We start from the raw sequence: 21,525 nt of genomic DNA, 5'->3' as shown, positions 1-21,525 counted from the left end.
GGGCGACCCAGGTCTCCAGGGTCCCGGCGGCAAGCCAGGCCCCTCAGGTCTGAGAGGCTTCCAGGGAACCCGAGGTCTTCCTGGAGCGATGGTGAGCTTCTGCACCGACCTCTTCTGTTGTTAAAGTGACGCTAACACCATTAACCATCAAACTACCTGATGTTCTAGCACTTTTCTGTTCATCCAGGTGTAGATTATGGTTTAGATTCAATTCAAATTATCTATTTTTCTTCTTTCTTTTTATACAAATGCAATTTATCGCTAGATAAAACCAACATTTCTTTAAGAAAGATTAAAAGTGTTGAACTGATACAAATAATTCAAAATCTACTTCAGTTAATGTCCTGTAGCTTAAGACGTCGACAAGAAGAACTCGGATTATTACCAACTTTAACACGAGGTACTCATTTTGGGCTTTATTCTTATGAATCCGCGGTGGAGGGTAAAGGTCACGGTGGATCACATTAACCAGGTCGACTGAAGATCGGCGTAAATGACAAACTCCATTAACCCTTTTATGACTGCAATTATATCCAGGTCGCTCGGGTTCATTTTCATTTAGCGGCTGTAGAATTGTTTTTAAAATGTGCCACGAGTGAGAGATTATGTGCTTTTCTTCCAAAATCACTAGCATTTTTCAGTGTTTGACGATTATTACCCGCGGTTTTCGACGAGTCAGTTAAAACTGCGGGAAAAGTGACAAAAACCAACAGGCAACCATAATGACAGTTGTTACTAGTGGTGACGTGTTACTGAAGCTTCATGAAACAGTGTCATGTTGTTTAGAGGTCAGTGGGTGGCGCCATCAGTTTAAAAATGATGTGATGAGAAGTAGTAGTAGTTGTAGAAGTAAGTAGTGGTAGTAGTAGTGGAAGTTAGTAGTAGTAGTAGTAGAAGCAAGTAGTAGTAGTAAAAATGATGTGATGAATTTATTATAACTAGTGTTGGTCAGATGAAGCTTCATGAAACAGTATCATGTTGTTAGTACCAGTGAAAGTAGTAGTATTAGAAGTAGAAGTAGTAGTAGTTGTAGTAGTAGGGTTTGTAGCAGTATTAGTATTAGAAGTAGAAGAAGTAGGAGTGGTAGTTGTAGTTGTAGCAGTAGTGGAATAAATAGTAGTAGTAGGGGTAGTAGTAGTAGAAGCAAGTTATAGAAGTGAGATAGAGAGAGGAAGTAAGTAGGAGTGGTAGTACTAGTAGCAGTGGAATAAATAGTAGTAGTAGTAGAATAAGTAGTAGTAGTTGTAGAAGTAAGTAGTGTTAGTATGATGTGATGTGATGATTCATTATAACTAGTGATGTTCTGATGAAGCTTTATGAAACAGTGTCATGCTGTTGGTACCAGTAAAAGTAGTAGTATTAGAAGTATAAGTAGTAGTAGTTGTAGTAGTATTAGAAGTAGAAGCAGAAGAAGTAATGATAGTCGAATAAATAGTAGTAGTAGTAGTAGAAGTAAGTAGTTGTATTAGTAGTATTAGAAGTAGAATAAGAAGTAGTAGTGGTAGTAGAAGTTGTAGTAGAGGTAAGTAGTATAAGTGATGTGTTGATGAAGCTTCATGAAACAGTGTCATGTTGTTCAGAGGTCAGTAGGTGGCGCCATCAGTTTAAAAATGATGTTTCATTACAACAGTTGTTCAAAACGAAGGAAAATAGTGCAGAGACGCCATCTAGTGGACTCTGAAGATAATGAAACTGCTTCATGAAGCTTCATCAACAGTTACAAGAACCTTATCCTGTCTCTGGATTAAAGTGAAAGTTTCCTCAGACGTGTTCGAAACAAAGCTTTATTTAAACACAACTAATGCGTCGCCTCGATTATCATCTCGCTCCTCCGAAGGTAAAACGTTGACCATCAGATATATTTCAACACTTACTCGCCAACTTCTCCTCGGATTCTCTGCCAAAGAAAAGCTGTGATTTACTACCATAATTAATATCTTTAATAGAAAAGCTTTTTTTTCTTTCCCTCCATGTGCCAGCTCAGCTTCCTGCTGCAGGATCAGTCTTAGTCAAGGACCAGAAAGTCTCCCTGCAGGATTTAAACTGCTGTCCTCACTTAATGAAGTCTTTTGTCTTGAAATTATTTATGCCTTCATTACCAGCAACTTTACTTTGAAAACCCTTTTCTTCTCTTGAGGTTTTTCCACAGCAATTATTTTTTATAAAAGTCTTACACGAGTGGAATAATGAGCTCATCATCATCATCATCATCATCATCATCACAGACACAATATCACCAAATGTCTCTTTTGTTTAAATGTCAGCGTCTAACCTCCATCGTCTTCTCTGCTCGTCTCAGGGTCCAGGTGGTCTCAAGGGAGGAGAAGGTCCTCAAGGTCCTCCGGGTCCCATCGTAAGTATCAATTTACTGGTTCGTCTGGAAATGGCAAACGACACGTTACCTGGACTGGTTATTATTTCTGCAGCAGAGCAACATTAGTGAGCTGTTAAGTGGAGCTTTTGGAAAATATGTCATTCGTCTTTTATTTCTCTTCGTTTTGAGGGGTTTTTTTTATATTTCCTGAGATTGATCTACACATATGAGGATTATAAAAACACACATTTGCAGAAGCAAGTAGAAGTAGAAGAAGTAGTAGAGGTAGCTGTATTAGTAGTAATAGTAGAAGTAATAGTAGTAATAGTTGTAGACGTTGTAGTGGTCGTAGTAGTAGTCTTATAATCAGCTAATAGTAGTGGTAGAATTAGTAGTAGTAGTTGTATAATCAGTTAGTAGTAGTGGTAGAATTAGTAGTAGTAATCTTATACCACTACTGCTTGTAGTGGTAGAATTAGTAGTAGTCGTAGAATTGGTAGTCGTAGTTATAGAATTAGTTAGTAGTAGTAGTTGTTGACTTGATAGTCGTAGAATTAGTTGTAGAATTAGTAAGTAGTAATGTTATAATTAGTAGTAGTAATTGTATAATTAGGTAGTAGTAGTGGTATAATTAGAAGTGTTAATCGCAGAATTAGCCAGTAGTAGTGGTAGAGTTAGTAGTAGCGGTCGTAGAATTAGCAGTGGTAGTTAAAGAATTAGTCGTAGTAGTCGTAGACTTGGTAGTCTTAGAATTAGTTAGTAGTATTGGAAGAATTGGTCTTAGTAGTCGTAGAATTAGGTAATAGTATTTGTAGTGGTACTTGTAGACTTGGTACTAGTAATGGTAGTAGTGGTTGTAGACTTAGTAGTAGTAGAATTAGAAGTAGTAGTCGTAGAATTAGATCGTGGTAATTGTAGTAGTAGATGTGGACTTGGTAGTCCCAGTGATGGGAGTAGGCCGCGACGCACCACGATCAGGGTCATGTGTCTCGCTCAGGGACCCCAAGAGTTAATAAAAAAAGAGCAATAAAGTAGGAACACCTGGCGTGAACTGGTCTGAGATAATAAGGAACAGCGATCGAAGCTTGATTACGTTCTCCAGAACTGAACGTTGACAAACAAAAGCTCCGTCACAGTCGTGGCACTTCTTTTCAAATCAAAACAAAAAAACAAACACTTATTATTTCCTTCTCCATTGATCATTTTTCCATTGACGTCCTTTCCCCGTCGTTTACATTCACCGGTTACCATGGCAACTGCAGCCGGAGGAGAAAATATGGTTTCCTGGCACTTTTCGTATGAATAATGGAAACTTTGCACTCGATCACCGCGAGTACATTTGGTGTCGCCGGGTGATTTCAGGGAGCGACGAGTGTTTCGCCGAAATACTCTCAGCGTGTCCGGATGCAATTCACCTCCATCTTTGTTTCCCGTCAGTGGAGCTCAGGACGCTGACGGACGTGGGGCTTTGAAACCGTCTGACATTTTCGTGGCAGCTTTAAACAGCAGCTCCCGATAATTGCTCGGCGTCTGAGGCGGCGTCAGATCGGACGTCAGACGACGAGAGGAAGAGAGGAAGAGAGGAAGAGAGGATGAGAGGATGAGAGGATGGGAGGACGAGAGGACGAGTGTTGGATGAATGAGTGACTGTTCTGAAGAGTTTTTTTTTTTTTTTAAAGAATTAAAGGAAGAGGTTGATATTTTCCCTCATCGATCCCGACGCCGCAGATTAAGAAGTGTTTGTGTGTGTTTGTTGTGTATTTGTTGTGTATCCTCGAGCGTTTCACACACACTGAGCGAGACACTGAGATCTAAAGTTGCAAATGTGGGAGAATCTTTAGAACATTTACACTGACTTGACTCAAGTTTGTTCCAGTAATATTGTTTAAAATTTAAATTATTTGCATTTTTGGTTTGTAATTCTATTGAAAATGTCTATTTCTACATGTGTTTTTTTCCCCACTATTTCTTTTTTTTCTACTTTGCAAAAAGTAACATGTTCGTTTATTAGGTTTTTACTGAAATATTTTTTATTTTATTTGTCATCCAAAAATACTTGACTACAGTAAATATATCTTTTTTCTATATATTTTATTGGTTATTGTTTTAATTGTTGAAGCGCATTGTTACTGAAAAAGTGCTCTACAAATATTACTTATTTACTTACGTATAATAATCTTATTACAAGATTAAAGTCGTCTAAAATACATTTGTCAAGAAAGTTGTACGGAAAGAATTCATAATGAGATTTAAGACGTATAAAAAAAACATGTATTGATAGATTAAAGTCATACAAAATACTGTTATTCAGAGATTAAAGTCGTAAGAAAATAATTGATCACAAGATTAAAGTAGTTAAAAAAATGTTAACGAGATTAAAGTCGTATAAATTGCAGTAAAAGTCGTATAATAATGTTATTACGACATTACATTTGTACAAAAATAATTTATTAAGATATAAAAGTCTATATATATATATATAAAGTACATTATTTCGAGATTAAAGTCTTGAGAAAAAATGTATCTCAAGATTAAAGTAGTAAAAAATACTAAACTTATTAAAGCCATACGACAATAATTTGTTGCGAGATTAAAGTCGTACAAATACATTTATTATGAGATTACTTTCATATAAAATAAATGTATTACAAGATTGAAGTCTTTAACAACTACATTAAAGTCATACAAAAATCTTATTTTAAGTACATTTTACACAATCTATTCACTTGGAAATATTTATATATCATTTTATTTTTACATTTCTTTAAGTTGACAATTAAATAAGAGTAACTAAAATATTATAAATATAAAGCCAGATAAACTTTGAGATAAAACTACTTTTCAAATCATCACTGGATTTTGTGTAAACAATGCGATCAATTGAGATTAATCGGGGAAATCGTGTGATTAATCGCGATTAAAAAATGTAGCTGTTGCCAAGAACCTAGTAAAACACAGTTCTTATTATTTTTTAATTATCTTTCTGAACCAAATTTAGTGTTTTACTCATTTATTTAAGACATTTTATTTATTGTAACTTTAGTTTAGGATGTTGGGAACATTTTTATAGATTTTTCACATATTTTGCGAAAAACAAACAATTAAAAATTAAATAATATTTGAACAATATGTCATTTTAATTCCGCTGCTTTCCTCCTCCTCAGGGATCACCAGGGGAGAGGGGACCTGCCGGCCCCGGGGGTCCCATCGGTTTGACCGGTCGTAACGGCCCTCAGGGTCCGCCCGGCCCCGCAGGAGAGAAAGGAGGCCCCGTGAGTGTTGAAGTCGGTCGTCCAACATCCGTGATGGTCTCTGACGTCCCTGTTGTGTTCAGGGAGAGAAAGGTCCGATCGGTCCGGCTGGACGTGACGGCATCCAAGGTCCGGTCGGTCTACCCGGCCCCGCCGGACCCCAGGGACCCCCCGGAGAGGATGGTGACAAGGTCAGAAGAATAAAAATTAATTATTTTATTTTTATATTTATATTTATTTATTATATTAATTACGATACGTATCGCAATGCAGAGGCAGGGATACGATATATTGTATTATATACTGTAGTGATACTGTAGTATCAAGTATTTATGTGTAGTATTGTCGAGTACTTGACTCTAGTGTTAGAGTATTTATAGACCACATGACTCTTGACAAAGTCATAACTGTTTTTATTTGTTTTCAAACAAAAATATGTCCAAAAACCAGCTTTAAAAGCTGCTGGAGTCACTGTATCCTCTCGTCCTCAGCCATCATTGGGATCTGGCAGGATTTCATTGCTTGACTTTTGATTAAGTCGTAACTACTTTTATTTGTTTTCGAACCAAAATATGTCCAAACATCAGCTTTTAAAAGCCACTGTATCCCCTCGTCCTCAGCGATTACTGGGATCTCGTGGGAATTTCATCGTCCCTTTACTGTAGTTGAGGAGGACGTGATGACTGCTGCCATCTAGCGGTCGGGGGTTAAACTGCAACACATTTAGCATTTTAATTGTATATAAAAATAACAATGATTTTTTCCATACACTTTCATTTTAATTATGAACCATAAAATAACTTTTATAAAGAATACTAAGATTTAAAATAAAAAAAAACAATAAAATATTGATAAAGTGCTGTTAAATATTGATACGGTATCATTTAATTAAAGATTTTAAACAAACGGTGACATCACAGAATGACCTTGAGTCGACCTCTGACATGTTAACTGTTTTAAAGATGAAACCTTTTCAAGATGGAGACGTTTGTGTTTCAGGGGGAAGTCGGCGGACCCGGACAGAAGGGAAGCAAAGGAGACAAGGGCGAACTGGTGAGTCTGACTCACCGCTTGTTAATTAGAGCAAAGGTTCTCAACCGGGCCTGTGGGTTTTTAACAATGATTTTAATCAGAAAAAAAAAATAAGATCAAGAAGGTCACTTGGCAGCGACTCGGAGAAAAAGGGACGCTGTGTTCCCGGCGCTCCAGAATACTGATGACGAGTCATTAGTGTTGAAGAAATGGTTTTACGTACAAAAGTTTTCTCTGACTGGACTTTTCTTTTTTTTTTTTTTGTGGTTCAGGGTCCACCTGGTTCCACCGGACTTCAGGGCGTGATCGGAGCTCCAGGCCCAGCTGTGAGTATCTTCTCATCCTGATTTAAAACGTCAAATAAATCGGGGGTCTCGACCTTCACTGGCCCGGGGTCACCAGAGGTCAACTCTGGTCTTCAGTCTAGGGGGTCTTTCTACGCTTTGTCTCTGAACTTCTTTGACAAATTGGATTTTTTTTGTGTGGTTTTAACTGTTAATTTAGGCCATTTTTTTTTATTACTTATTAATAATCTCTTAATATGACTGTTGAGTTTTTATTTTATGACTTTTGTCATTTTATTGTGAGATTTTAGTAAATATTTGAAAAAAAAAAAAGGAATTTTTATATCTTAGCTCTGGGGCTCGTTCATGAAGAAACTAACAATTTTACTTTTTATTTATTGCTATTACTTATTAATAATCTGTATATATATATATATATATATATATATATATATATATATATATATATATATATGACTTTAGAGTTTTTATTTTATTACTTTTGTCCTTAATTGTGAATTTTTATTGATTTTTTTTTTTTAAATGGGGGAAAATAGTTATTTTATATCAGATTTATTTTCAAAAAAGTTTAAAAAAAAAACACAATAAAATGTGTATTTAGCCAAATATGATTGAGATTTTATTTTTTGACTTTTGTGATTATTTATTGTGAGATTTAAGTGAATTCTTAAAAGAAAAATTGGAAAAAAGTTATTTTGTATGAGATATATTTTTATATAAAACACAATAAAATGTATATTTAGCGGCTCCGGGGCCACATGTGGCCCTTTTGCTGTATTTATGTGGCCCTCATGAGGCTTAAGATCATGTAGAAACTAACTTATTACTAGTCTCTAAATATGAGTTTTTATCGTTTTTTTAAATTATTGTGATATTTTGGTGGAAAAAACACGTTATTTTACATCAGATTTCTTGTACACTATTACATTCATAATTTTAGTATATTAAGTGTAGCAGAAGCTAAGTTAATTTTTTATTTTTTTTAACTAGTTTCTAAATTTGATGGTTTTTGTTAGAGTTTTTTTTCCCGGTTTATTGTCTTTTTTTGGTACTATTTACCCTCAAAAAGAACTAATTAAATTAAAAAATATATTATTTTTCACCTTTCTTATTCCTTGGGCTTTTATTTTGTACAGTCTTTTCCTGGGTTTCCTGTGTTTTCCTCGCTTTGCCAAGCACCGCTCTCACCGACTGTCTAGAGAGCAACGAGAAACCCAGGAAAAGACTGTACAAAATAAAAGCCACAGGAAGTTGAACGTAACATTATTTGAGGAAAATAAGAGCTTTTATAGCAGATAAAAAAGTTGATATAGAGCCTAAAATTCAACCACGTTTTTTACCGAAAATGAAGACTCTAAAATCCCGTAAAAAAAAAAACAACAACCACAGAATGTGGAGCAAACTTCTTGCAAGAATGTTTCATTCGCTCGGCATCGATCCAACAGAAGCTTCGCCGCTTCCGGCCAATCGTGTGATAATCGGCTTTAATGAGCTGCCGGTGCGAAGACGGATTGAAACGCTTTGCTCGTGGCGGCGAGTCGTCGTAGCTCGTCTGTAACAATCAAGCGAACGGACACGCTTTGAATCTCCGGGTCGAGGAAGTCCCGTCGAACCGTTTAAGAAACAGAGAAGAAGAAATAAAAAACTCTACTTCACCTGAACTTTTAAAACACGGAGCCATTTTCATCATATTAGTGCAGGTCGTCACACGGTCCGAAGAATCGTCCTCCTGTCCGGACCGACACCCTCGTCCTCGTCTCATTTGTCTCATTAGCCACGACGGCCGGAGGCCCCCGAGGGCCCGACCAGCCGCTCGTCGCTGTAAATGACGAGACCTTAACGAGGCTCTTTGCAAACACTCGGCGTCCTCGGGCCCCGAGGAGACGTTTTGGCGAAGCAGAGGAAAAACAAATCATCGAGCGGTTGTTGCCGTGACGATTCCTGCTCATGTGTATTCATGGACGAGTGCCTTTGAAGCGCCATCATCTCATTATTACTTCGGGAGGATTTCTCACAACTCTTTTTTTTAGAGGGAGAGGAAGTGACGGATGAGATCATCTTTTCAGAGACAGAGCAAGTTTTTTTATGCGGAGAAAATGCAAAAAAATGGGCGTAAATATGGATCAAAAAATAAGGATTTAAATACGATTTTTAACGAGTTTATGCGCCAGAAAATGTTTTAATTGTCCAAATTGTCACATAGAAAGTCAGACAAATTTGAAACGTCTCTATTAAGTCTCGTATCAATAAAGTTTTACCTTACCTTATTATTTAACTCATTAGAATATTAAAGGTTAAATTTAACATTTACAACTTTGAATACTTTTATCAAAATCAATCATCAATCATTTTTATTTTTAATTGTTGCTTATAATTTATTCTTTTTTTTTCAATTTTATTATTATTATTATTGTTGTTGTTGTTATTTTATTTTTTATTAAATTGTTAAAAAACGGTTTAAATGATTAATTAAATTTAAAAAAGCAAATTCAACCTTTCAATATACAAATATATTCATTTTAATTATTCAATACGAACAAATTCAACCTTTTCGTAAAGAAAAATATTTAAGTGGAAAACAATGTTATTTTCTATCAGATTTCTTGTAGATAGAATATATAAAACACAATAATACATAATAATTTTAGCATATTAAGTGTGGTAGAAACTAACTTAATTCGTATTGATCTCTATTATTTTTAACTAGTCTCTAAATATGACTTTTTTTTTCACCCGGTAATTGTCTGTTTTTGGTACTAATTACCTTCAAAAAGATTTAAGTAAGAATTTAAGAATTTTCCTAAGGGCTTTTATTTTGTACAGTCTTTTCCTGGGTTTCTCGTTGCTCTCTAGACAGTCGGTGAGAGCGGTGCTTGTCAAAGCAACGAAAACACAGGAAACCCAGGAAAAGACTGTACAAAATAAAAGCTACAGGAAGTTGAAAGTGACATTTGAGGGTAAAAAAGTGCTTTTATACTAGATAAAAAAGTTGAAATAGAGCTTAAAATTCAAACTACATTCAGCTTTTATCAAAAATGAAGAGTCTAAAATTCCCAAAAAGCACCTCAATATATTGAGCAAAAATCTGCAACAATGTTTAATAACAATGTTAACAACTTTTTTCCCTGTTATTTTCTTTTTTTGTACTATTTCCGCTTACAAAGATTATTTTTTATGTTCCTCTTCCTGGGGCTTTTATTTTGTACAATCATTTCCTGGGTTTTCGTTGCCAAGGACCGCGCTCACCAACAACAAAACATGTTTGTTTTAATTTTAAAAATAATAATAATAATAATTCTGTACTTACTCCATGAGTAGCTGTAGTATTACTCCACGAGTAACTGTACTATTAAACCAAAAGTAACTGTAGTATGACTTGCAAAGTAACTGTAGTATTACTCCGCAAGTAACTAGTATTACACTGCTGGTAACTGTAGTAATACTCCATGAGTAACTGTTTTATTAAACCACAAGTAACTGTAGTATGACTTGCAATGTATCTGTAGTACTAATTACTTACTTACTAAGCAAGTTACTGTAAGTTATTTATATTTGTAGAGCGCTTTTCCAGACCAGGGTCATTACTCTGCTGGTAACTGTAGTATTACTCTGTGAGTAACTGTAGTATTACTCCACGAGTAACTGTACTATTAAACCACGAGTAACTGTAGTAATATTCCGTGAGTTACTGTAGTATTACTCAACGAGTAACTATACTATTAAACCACGAGTAACTGTAGTATTACTCAGTGAGTTACTGTAGTATTACTCCACGATTATCTGTACTATTAAACCACAAGTAACTGTAGTATTACTCCACGATTATCTGTACTATTAAACCACAAGTAACTGTAGTATTACTCCACGATTATCTGTATAATATGGTCCTTTGAAAAGCTTAATAAGTCGTTGTTTTATCTACTTCACGATGAGAGTTAAACGTGTTTATCTCGTGAATAAATTCTCCCTAATTTAAAGTTTTTTTTTATTTCCTTCTTAATTCCAAATACTTTGGTCAATGGTGCGTTCTGGTCCCTCAAGTATTCTTCAAGTGCTGAGTTGAACGTTGAAGAAAGTTGTTCAGCACTTCTAGCTCCTCCAACTCTCTCCGGTCCAGAGAACCTCTAACTTCCCTCAGCATCTCGTCCATAAGTTGCTTATTTCTGCCCTCAGCGACGCTTAACTCGCGCCGGAGTCTCTTCCGTCAGCGAAACGTTCATCGACTCGTCAGCAATAATCTCTGCTTCACCTTCTCCTGGATGTCTTTGAAGCCTGATAAAGACGTGATGAAGGGAACGTTTTATCGTAAACGTTAAATGTTCCTCTACAGGGCAGCGACGGCGAGGCAGGACCACGAGGACAGCAGGGGATGTTCGGTCAGAAGGGAGACGAAGGATCCAGAGGATTCCCTGGCTTGCCGGGACCTGTGGGACTGCAGGTACGAGGACCCTTTAATTACTGCGTTGAAATAAATGTTTCCTTGTCATTATTTTGACTTGAATGTCTGCAAAAAATATGCTTTGATTGAGTTTTATATTGAGTTTTTGTCTGTAATCAAATACATAAAAAAAATGAATTGGATTTTTACTAGAGATATAAAGTTTACAATGTATTCTACAGGTGTGCTATATAACCACTTAATCCCATTACAGCAAAGCCCTTCCAGTAGGTATCAGAAAACTATTTATTCTCCTGAACCCACTTTAAATAGGTACTAAATGATAGTCAACAATAAAAGATACATCAGATGTAGCTGTATTTTTCGGCCAATAGGGTCCATTAGAAATTCATATTTTTTCTCAAAGATTGACAAAGCGCCTTTTACGCCTTCTTTATTCATTCTAAAAATATTAGTTTACTACTAAGCCTTGTCGTATTACTCTACGAGTCACTGTAGTATTACTCTGTGAGTAAGTGTAGTATAATTCCGGGAGTAACTGTACTATTATCCATGAGTAACTTTAGTAATACTCCACGATTACCTGTAGTATTACTCAACAAGTAACTTTAGTATTACTTCACAATGTAACTTTAGCATTACTCCACAAGTAACTGTAGTATTACTCCACAAGTAGCTGTAGTATTACTCCACGAGTAACTGTACTATTAAACCAAAAGTAACTGTAGTATGACTTGCAATGTAACTGTAGTATTACTCCGCAAGTAACTAGTATTACTCTGCTGGTAACTAGTATAACTCTGCTGGTAACTGTAGTAATACTCCATGAGTTACTGTTTTATTAAACCACAAGTAACTGTAGTGTGACTTGCAATGTATCTGTAGTACTAATTACTTACTTACTCAGCAAGTCACTGTAAGTAAGTAAGTTATTTATATTTGTAGAGCGCTTTTCCAGACCAGGGTCATTACTCTGCTGGTAACTGTAGTATTACTCCACGAGTAACTGTACTATGAAACCACGAGTAACTGTAGTATTACTCCGTGAGTAATTGTAGTATTACTCCACGAGTATCTGTACTATTAAACCATGAGTTACTGTAGTATTACTCCATGAGTAACTGTACTATTAAACCACAAGTAACCGTAGTATTACTCCACGAGTAACTGTACTATTAAACCACGAGTAACTGTAGTATTACTCCGTGGGTAATTGTAGTATTACTCCTCGAGTATCTGTACTATTAAACCATGAGTTACTGTAGTATTACTCTGGGAGTTACTGTAGTATTACTCCACGAGTAACTGTACTATTAAACCACAAGTAACCGTAGTATTACTCCACGAGTAACTGTAGTACGACTTGCACTGTTAGATTATTGTAAACAGTTATGATTTCTTAACCATGTAACCGTTTACAGGTCTTATTATTATATTTCCAAGAAAAAACTTTCACTTCTGGACTATTGCTATTTACTTCTTTGACAATTAGAACCACAAATGTTTTTAGCTGCTGTGTTTGGACTGAGCACTCATCGAACTGACGGTAGTAACGTTCCAATCATGTTCAAACATTAGGAAGGACACTCGCCTAGTTGTTGATACATAATCACTTTCTAACTCTGCGTCACCATTTCAGCTGTTGTTGTTCAGCAGATGTTTTCCCATCAGACAGAACATCCCGACACAACTAAACATAAAAACTTCAATATGTCCTTCACCTCAATTTGTCTTTAAAAATTCCCATTCATGTTTTCCTGCCCTTTTTTAAGAATACGAAGACGGATCAAAAGGAAGCGAAGCCCTTTAATCTCCTCTTTGAGTCTTAATTCCGACGATGAAATCTGAGATGATGATGATTTTAAAAAGTGAAAGATAGCAACAGGAAGTAGAAGTAATTGGCCTTGAAGTCCCGCCGGTCAATACGACTTGATAATGCGGTTATTAAGTGCGATTGCCTCCTAACTGGTCGTGACGCGCCTCGTCTGATTCTGGTTGACGAAGCTGGATCTGGACAGAGCTTCCCCGACGACGCTAATGATTTTTGGGAAACCGGCGTCTCTAGCGTTTGAACCTTCGCTTAAGTGAATGAGATGCAGATGCAGATGAGAGGATTTAATCCGGTGATGGCAGAGTTTCATATCCTGCAAGTGTGGGAAATCACAAATTACATCTTGAGAAGTATTGATTTACTCGTTTCCTTCGCAGGAAAAAGAGAGCGTGGCTCTGAAAACCAGCAGATGTTTAACCCTTATCTAGCATTTATTTCTATAATACATAATAAATAGTGTTTCATGTTTAATGTCTGAATTATATTCATGGACAAACCTTCAGATAAAAACCGGAAATATTCATCAGAAAGATGGGAACTTTCTTGTCTCAATGACTTACGATGGAGTATAAAGATGCAACCGTAACAGTTCTTGCTTCATAGTGAAATTGGACCTTCTATGAGAAGGTTCTGTATTCATCTCTCCTTGTACAAGTAAAATTGTTGGGATTTTAAACCAATTCTGATCTTGGATATCTGTTTTTTTAAAGTTCCCAGCTTTAAGCCACATTCCCATCCTGACATGTGTCATGAATTTTCACTAGTTTACAGTTTTTGTTTTTTTAGTAAACTTGACCGAAAAGGACCGACTTGACGTGTCGAGAATAAAAGGTTAATTTTACTTCAGAGATTTTTCAGAATGTTATCGTCGAAAACCACCCTGTAACAGTTTAATGTCAGAATTATATTCACGGACAAACCTCCAGATAAAAACAGGAAAAATTATCAGAGTAAAAGTGTATCAGAAACTTTCTTGTCTCTTGGATAATCAATGACTTACGAGTATAAAGATGCAACCGAAACAGTTCTTGCCACGTAGTAAAATTGGACCTTCTATAAGAAGGTTCTGTATTAATCTCTCCTTGTACAAGTAAAACTGTTCGGATTTTAAACCCTTATCGATCATCCAATCTATAATACATGTATTTATAAATAGTATTTCAGCTGTTATTCATCAAAATCTGATGTGCGGTAGATGTTTGTATTGCGTCACATTGAATTAACGGATATTTATAACGATTCATTTTGATTTATGTTCTTTAGAAACTTCCATCTTAAGATCCAAGCTCTAGGATATAGTGAAGATCATCTTTATACTATTGGCCACTTGTATCCTCTCATCGTAAACTTGGATACGAATAAAGATCCTTCGGAATATCATCCCACGGACCACAAATGTCCCACGGGTCGTTAAACTATATGGTGTTAATAGAAGAAAATAACTTCTTAAAATACAGGAAAACCAAGATACAAAACAGTAAATTACTGAATTAAATAATGTAACACAAGGGTCCCCAATCTTTTATTTTTTTACCCCGTAAAACCTTCAGATAAAAACTGGAAAATGTAATTTAAATTCTTGCTTCGTAGTAAAATTGGACCTTCTATAAGAAGGTTCTGTATTAATCTCTCCTTGTACAAGTAAAACTGTTCGGATTTTAAACCCTTATCGATCATCCAATCTATAATACATGTATTTATAAATAGTATTTCAGATGTAATCCATCAAAATCGAATGTGCGGTAGATGTTTGTATTGCGTCACATTGAATTAACGGATATTTATAACGATTCATTTTGATTTATGTTCTTTAGAAACTTCCATCTTAAGATCAAAGCTCTAGGATATAGTGAAGATCATCTTTATACTATTGGCCACTTGTATCCTCTCATCGTAAACTTGGATACAAATAAAGATCCTTCGGAATATCATCCCACGGACCACAAATGTCCCACGGGTCGTTAAACTATATGGTGTTAATAGAAGAAAATAACTTCTTAAAATACAGGAAAACCAAGATACAAAACAGTAAATTACTGAATTAAATAATGAAACACAAGGGTCCCCAATCTTTTATTTTTTTACCCCATAAACCTTCAGATAAAAACTGAAAAATGTAATTAAAATTCTTGCTTCGTAGTAAAATTGGACCTTCTATAAAAAGGTTCTGTATTAATCTCTCCTTGTACAAGTAAAACTGTTCGGATTTAAACCCTTATCGATCATCCAATCTATAATACATGTATTTATAAATAGTGTTTCAGCTGTTATTCATCAAAATCTGATGTGCGGTAGATGTTTGTATTGCGTCACATAGAATTAACGGATATTTATAACGATTCATTTTGATTTATGTTCTTTAGAAAACTTCCATCTTAAGATCCAAGCTCTAGGATATAGTGAAGATCATCTTTATACTATTGGCCACTTGTATCCTCTCATCGTAAACTTGGATACGAATAAAGATCCTTCGGAATATCATCCCACGGACCACAAATGTCCCACGGGTCGTTAAACTATATGGTGTTAATAGAAGAAAATAACTTCTTAAAATACAGGAAAACAAAAATACAAAACGGTACATTCCCTAATTAAATAATGTAACACAAGGGTCCCCAATCTTTTATTTTTTTAACCCCCGTAACAGTTTAATATCTCAATTATATTCACGGACAAACCTTTGGATAAAAACAGGGACATTTAATCAGAAAGAGTAAAGAGTTTTTTCTATTTGGAACTTTCTTGTCTCATAGATAATCAAGGATTTACGATAGAGTATAAAGATGCAACCAAAAAAATCGCACTAAAATTGGTCCTTGGAGGTTCTGTATTCACCTCTCCTTGTTTACAGGTTTATCTTTTGAATAAACTTGACTGAAAACGAGCGTCTTGACGTGTAAGGAATCACAGGTTAATTTTACTTCAGAGATTTTTCAGAATGTAATAGTCGATTCAAGAAAAAATGTAAGCGTGGCTCTGTAACAAATGCCTCACGAACCAAGATTGGCCCCCAGAAAACCACCCCGTAACAGTTTAATGACTGAATTATATTCACGGACAAACTTTTGGATAAAAACAGGAAAAATTAATCAGAAAGAGTAAAAGTGTCTGGGTTTTTTCGGTTGGGAACTTTCTTGTCTCATAGATAATCAATGATTTACGATAGAGTATAAAGATGCAACCAAAAAATCTTAGTAAAATTGGTCCTTCCATAAGAAGGTTCTGTATTCACCTCTCCTTGTACAAGTAAAATTGTTGGTATGACATTTGCCATGAATTTTCACTAGTTTACAGGTTTATTTTCTGATTAAACTTGACCGAAAACGAGCGTCTTGACATGTTGAGAATAACAGGTTAATTTTACTTAGATTTTTCAGAATGTAATAGTCGATTGAAGAAAAAATGTAAGTGTGGCTCTGTAACAAATGCCTCACGAACCAAGATTGGCCCCCAGAAAACCACCCCGTAACAGTTTAATGTCTGAATTATATTCACGGACAAACCTTGAATAAACTTGACTGAAAACGAGTGTCTTGAAGTGTAAGGAATTAAAGGAGATTTACTTCAGAGATTTTTCAGAAAGTAATAATCAATACAAGGAAAGAAAAATGTCAGTGTGGCTCTGTAACAAATGCCTCAGGGACCAAGAATGGCCCCCAGGAAAACCACAATCATGCCACTCAAATCCCCTTTAATCCTTGGTTCTGATCCTTCATCTGCGCTCCAAGTAATAAACTCGCCGGGGTCCAGGTCAACGAATGGATCAGGCGCAGGTTCCGAACGTATTCTTCTTGCTTTAATTAACAGGATGCTTATAAAACCTGCTCTATGTGGCTTTCAATCGCTGGAAGAAAAGTTTTTGTACACATGATCGCGATGATTGATGTCGACGTCATGTGGCTTTTCACGCCGCCGCGGCTTTTCCATCACCTACTGATTAAACATGTTCCATTTCTGCCTGTCCGGCTAACCTGTAATAACCGTAATCGCACTTTGCCGGCGTGAAAAGCAGGAAAGTACATTAATTTTAAGCTCATAATGGAGCTTTTTTGTTTTAGCTCCTCCTGACTCTGGACAAGGATGGATGAAGCGCTCGCTGTAATTTACACTCCGGTTTAATTACCAGCTCTTTGACTAATCGTGTGTTTCTCTGGTGATTTTTGGTTGAATTAATGCTTGATTTTTGTCATATTAATTCTTGTTTGCTTTCAGGGACTTCCTGGACCTCCAGGCGACAAGGGAGAGAACGGTGATGTGGGATCCATGGTAAGTAGTCTGGTTGCAACAACTCACTACTACTTTAACTAGAACGTTATCATAGTGACATCGTTCTGAAGGTACTTCCTGGTCTTAACGCTTTTACTGTGTTTTTAAGGCACTCAAAACTATACAAATGACTAGTGTCACTGACACTAACTAACTTATTACTAGTTAGACTTAAAATATAATAATTTGTCAAAGGTTTCATTTTCTTTTTCTTGTCTTTTGAAAATGTTTTTAAAATGAATGGTCTCCCCTGTGTACAGCTGTATCATGATACAGTGTCTTTACCGCAAAGCTGTATCATGATACAGTGTTTCTTCACTATACAGCTGTATCATGACACAGTGTCTTCACTACACAGTTATATCGCGATACAGTGTCTTCACTACACGGTTGTATCATGATACAATATCTCAACTACACTACTGTATCATGATACAATGTCTTCTCTATACAGCTGTATCATAACACAGGGTCTTCTCTACACTACTGTATCATAATACAATATCTCAACTACACTACTGTATCATGATACAATGTCTTGACTACACTACTGTATCATGATACAATGTCTCAACTACACTACTGTATCATGATACAATGTCTTCACTACACTACTGTATCATGATACAATGTCTACACTACACAACTGTATCATGATACAATGTCTTCTCTATACAGCTGTATCATAACACAGGGTCTTCTCTACACTTATGTATCATGATACAATGTATTCACTACACAGCTGTATTGTGATACAGTATCTGCAGCTCTATCATCAACCCTTTAAACCCTATATTAAGATTCTCTTTCCCTTTTTCTTTCTTATTCATATTAAGTATTTTTGTTTGTCTCTTATTAGTCACATCTGATTTCATTTTCATTCCCATCTGAATTTCGGACGTGTGTCCAGCATTTGAATTTACCGGAATAAACGTTAGTTTCAAGCTTGAGTAGTAAAAGTGACCTTTCTGAAGTCTAGAGGTTTGAAATGCCACGAAGTGGCAGCGATCCTGAATATTAACCAAAATAACTCGTTCTCATTCTTCTTTTGTTATAAAACGAGCGTAAATATTTTACAATCTTTTCCTTGTTTTATGAAAACAATCTTGAATTATCCGAATCTCGACAGGAATCCTCATTGGAGTTGGTTTAGAGGTCATTATATTTGGAATTTAAAACCCTTTGTCGCCAAAAAAACCCGTCAATCTTTGGTCGAGAACAACATCCGTGGAAACATGTTGACATTTGTGTGTCGGATTGATTCTCCGACTCTCGCCGGCTGCTGCGCTTCAGAGTGAAAACTGTGTATCGCTTCATTTCGATGCATCTGCATTCATGAGCTGCTTTGCATTTTGACATTTAGGTTTGATGGAAGCTGCTGGTGGCGACGACAGGATGTGAAGCTGAAACACTTTTTTTTGTGTGTTTGGTTTAGAAAAAAGTCTCATTGTGGTTCTGATGATTGTTTATTATTGATGACTTTTAACCAGCTGGAACATGTTCTTGTTACATTTCCCTCCACGTTTATTGATTAAAACGTGCTTAATTGAAAGAAGACACTGACGTTGTCTTCGGGACTAGAAAACACAAGATTTAAAAAGCACTTGAGACAAAGTCAAGGTCATGGAAGTATACAAATGACTCAAAATAAAACTGTTTGAATGGATAAAAACTTTTATTAATGTCGTAGATAATTAGAAATATTGTAATATTTTAATCTAATGTAATAAAAAGGCCATAAATTACAAAAAATTACCCAGCAGATTCAAATTTATCCAAAAAAGAACAAAAAAGGCAATGAAAACTTAAAACGTAAAAGTATGAAGTGTGTATTTAAAGAAGTGATGAGAAAGTCCTGAGCTAAAGTAAGTTTATTAAATTTACTTGTGAGTACACAGATGCGGTCTTTGAAGGAGAAGTACGATCTTTGAAACTGCGACTAAGATATAACGGCGAACTAACAGCTCCGTGATACAGAAAAGGATTCAGATGTAAACTCTGTTCTTCTCTCACTTGTACAAGTAAAAGGTGTAACTTTAAACCAGATCTGATTTCTACTCTTTATTTAAAGTCAAAGCATTGAGTCATGATTCCAAACCTGACAAAAAGAAAAAACATTTTATTAATTCGAAATATTGATAAAGAATAGTTTTCTGACAGTATAAAGAAGAGATTTTAGCGGGAAAATATGTGTAAAAAAATCATAGATAAACTACACATAAAAATCAAAGTTTTTCTTTAAATGTATAAAACAAAATGTACAAAATATAAAGAAATATACAGTTTATGTATATATATATATATTTTTTTTTTAAATTAAATAGCGATAAAGAACAGAAAATTGGAATAGCTGAAGGAAATATTTTACTATAATCTATAATATACACAAATACTAATACATTTTCATATGAAGTAGTATTTTTGGTTTCCTGAAGACAACAAGGTGATTTTTAGGTGGAGAAAACTGTGTGGAAAAATGTCTAGTTGTGTTCTTATAGGTGGAGCAGGTGTCAAAAGAAATGTTTGATCCTAAGTCTCAAACCTCAATGTTCTCGTGACAGGGTCCATCAGGTCCTCCTGGTCCCAGAGGTCCTCAAGGTTCTGGTGGCACGAATGTAAGTTGTGTAAATCTTTTCCCCCGCTCATAAAATCGGGAAGAAAAAATTGAATATTTATGCGGCTGTGGTTTGACTCCAGGGTGCTCAAGGGCTTCCTGGAGGAGTCGGAGGACCAGGAGCAGTTGGAGAAAAGGTACATCGTATTTTTTTAAGAAAATAAAATATTTTTCTGTTTTAATTGTTCATATGATTGATTAACAGGGAGAGAATGGTGAAGCTGGTAACCCGGGATCACCTGGAGAGCCTGGCATCGGCGTAAGTACAGCTTTTAATGGCATGCAAATGATATTCACAGGTTTTCTTTTGAAAAAGTATTTTTGGGGGAAAGTCGCTTCATTAAGATTCCAGTCATTTGGAAACATGTGAGCGTACGACAAACAATCTCTCCTCGACTCGCAGTGTGAGGTTGAACGATTGAATGTAAAGATAATGAAACGGTGAAGCGGAAGATTACGTCCTGATGTCGGTCGCTGAGGCGGATCATTAGTCTGGACGTCTTCGATCTGGACGTCCATCCCTCTGCTGGACCTCAGGAAGTGGCTTCATATTGACAAACATGTATTTTTTTTTAAAGCTCATAACTGCCATTAACTCTGATTTACGTCTGACGTTGATGACGGAAACGAGAAATCATTATTTTTCCCGTTCATTGTTTGCAATCCCGCCGCGTGTCCGTCCTCAGCCACGAACTTCAATTATGGATGGAGCGTTGCTCCGGGTTGCAGCTCCGGCTGCAGGGAATATGTAATCAGCGACATTTTCTGTCCGATGTTGTTCTACAGACGTGAACCGAGTTTTTTGTTACTCGTTTGTGCAATTCTCTCCTGTCGAATTTACGCATCCAGGGTAAAAAAAACACCATCTTGGGATCCTCTGCTAGAGAGGAGGATTCATAATCCAAATACTAATACATTTTCACATGAAGTAGTATTTTGGTTTCCTCTTGTTTCAATTAACAACATTTATTTGAACTTCTACACTCAACATTGCATATGAGGTGTCGTCGTTGCCCCAGTGCTTTGCCGCCCAGTCAACCAATTACTGCCGTTGATAAATTTTGACATGGCAACATAGATATATATATTTATATTTTGTAATATTGTTGTGACCAATAACCGTAAAAAAAATGAACATAGATAAACTATACATAAAAATGAAAATGCAGTTTTTCTGTAAATTTATAAAACAAAATGTACAAAATATAAAGAAATATATAGTATATATATATACAGGTATATATATATATACAGTATATTTTTTCTTTTTTTTATTAAATAGCGATAAAGAACAGAAAATTGGATTAGCTGATGTAAATATTTTTACTATAATCTATACTATACACAAATACTAATACATTTTCACATGAAGTAGTATTTTGGTTTCCTCTTGTTTCAATTAACAACATTTATTTGAACTTGTAAACTCAACATTGCATATGAGGTGTCGTCGTTGCCCCAGTGCTTTGCCGCCCAGTCAACCAATTACAGCCGTCGATAACTTTTGACATGG

General features: G+C 35.7%; 1 protein-coding gene across 1 annotated transcript in view; it reads left to right on the top strand.

Moving 5' to 3' along the window:
- Positions 1-21,525, top strand: part of LOC148064099 (collagen alpha-1(XI) chain-like) — a 115,845-nt gene that overhangs the window by 77,819 nt on the left and 16,501 nt on the right. Inside the window, exons 40-50 of the mRNA XM_087810885.1 lie at positions 2-91; positions 2,300-2,353; positions 5,479-5,586; positions 5,649-5,756; positions 6,565-6,618; positions 6,870-6,923; positions 11,233-11,340; positions 17,345-17,398; positions 19,960-20,013; positions 20,096-20,149; positions 20,218-20,271. Of these exons, the coding sequence (XP_087667011.1) occupies positions 2-91; positions 2,300-2,353; positions 5,479-5,586; positions 5,649-5,756; positions 6,565-6,618; positions 6,870-6,923; positions 11,233-11,340; positions 17,345-17,398; positions 19,960-20,013; positions 20,096-20,149; positions 20,218-20,271 (792 nt within the window). The remainder of the gene's footprint in view (position 1; positions 92-2,299; positions 2,354-5,478; positions 5,587-5,648; positions 5,757-6,564; positions 6,619-6,869; positions 6,924-11,232; positions 11,341-17,344; positions 17,399-19,959; positions 20,014-20,095; positions 20,150-20,217; positions 20,272-21,525) is intronic.

Source organism: Callionymus lyra, chromosome 16 (assembly GCF_982586985.1).
Source record: "Callionymus lyra chromosome 16, fCalLyr1.hap1.1, whole genome shotgun sequence".
Taxonomy (NCBI): Eukaryota; Metazoa; Chordata; class Actinopteri; order Syngnathiformes; family Callionymidae; genus Callionymus; species Callionymus lyra.
Note: the sequence above shows the minus strand (reverse complement) of the source record. Positions and strands in the feature narration are given on the sequence as shown.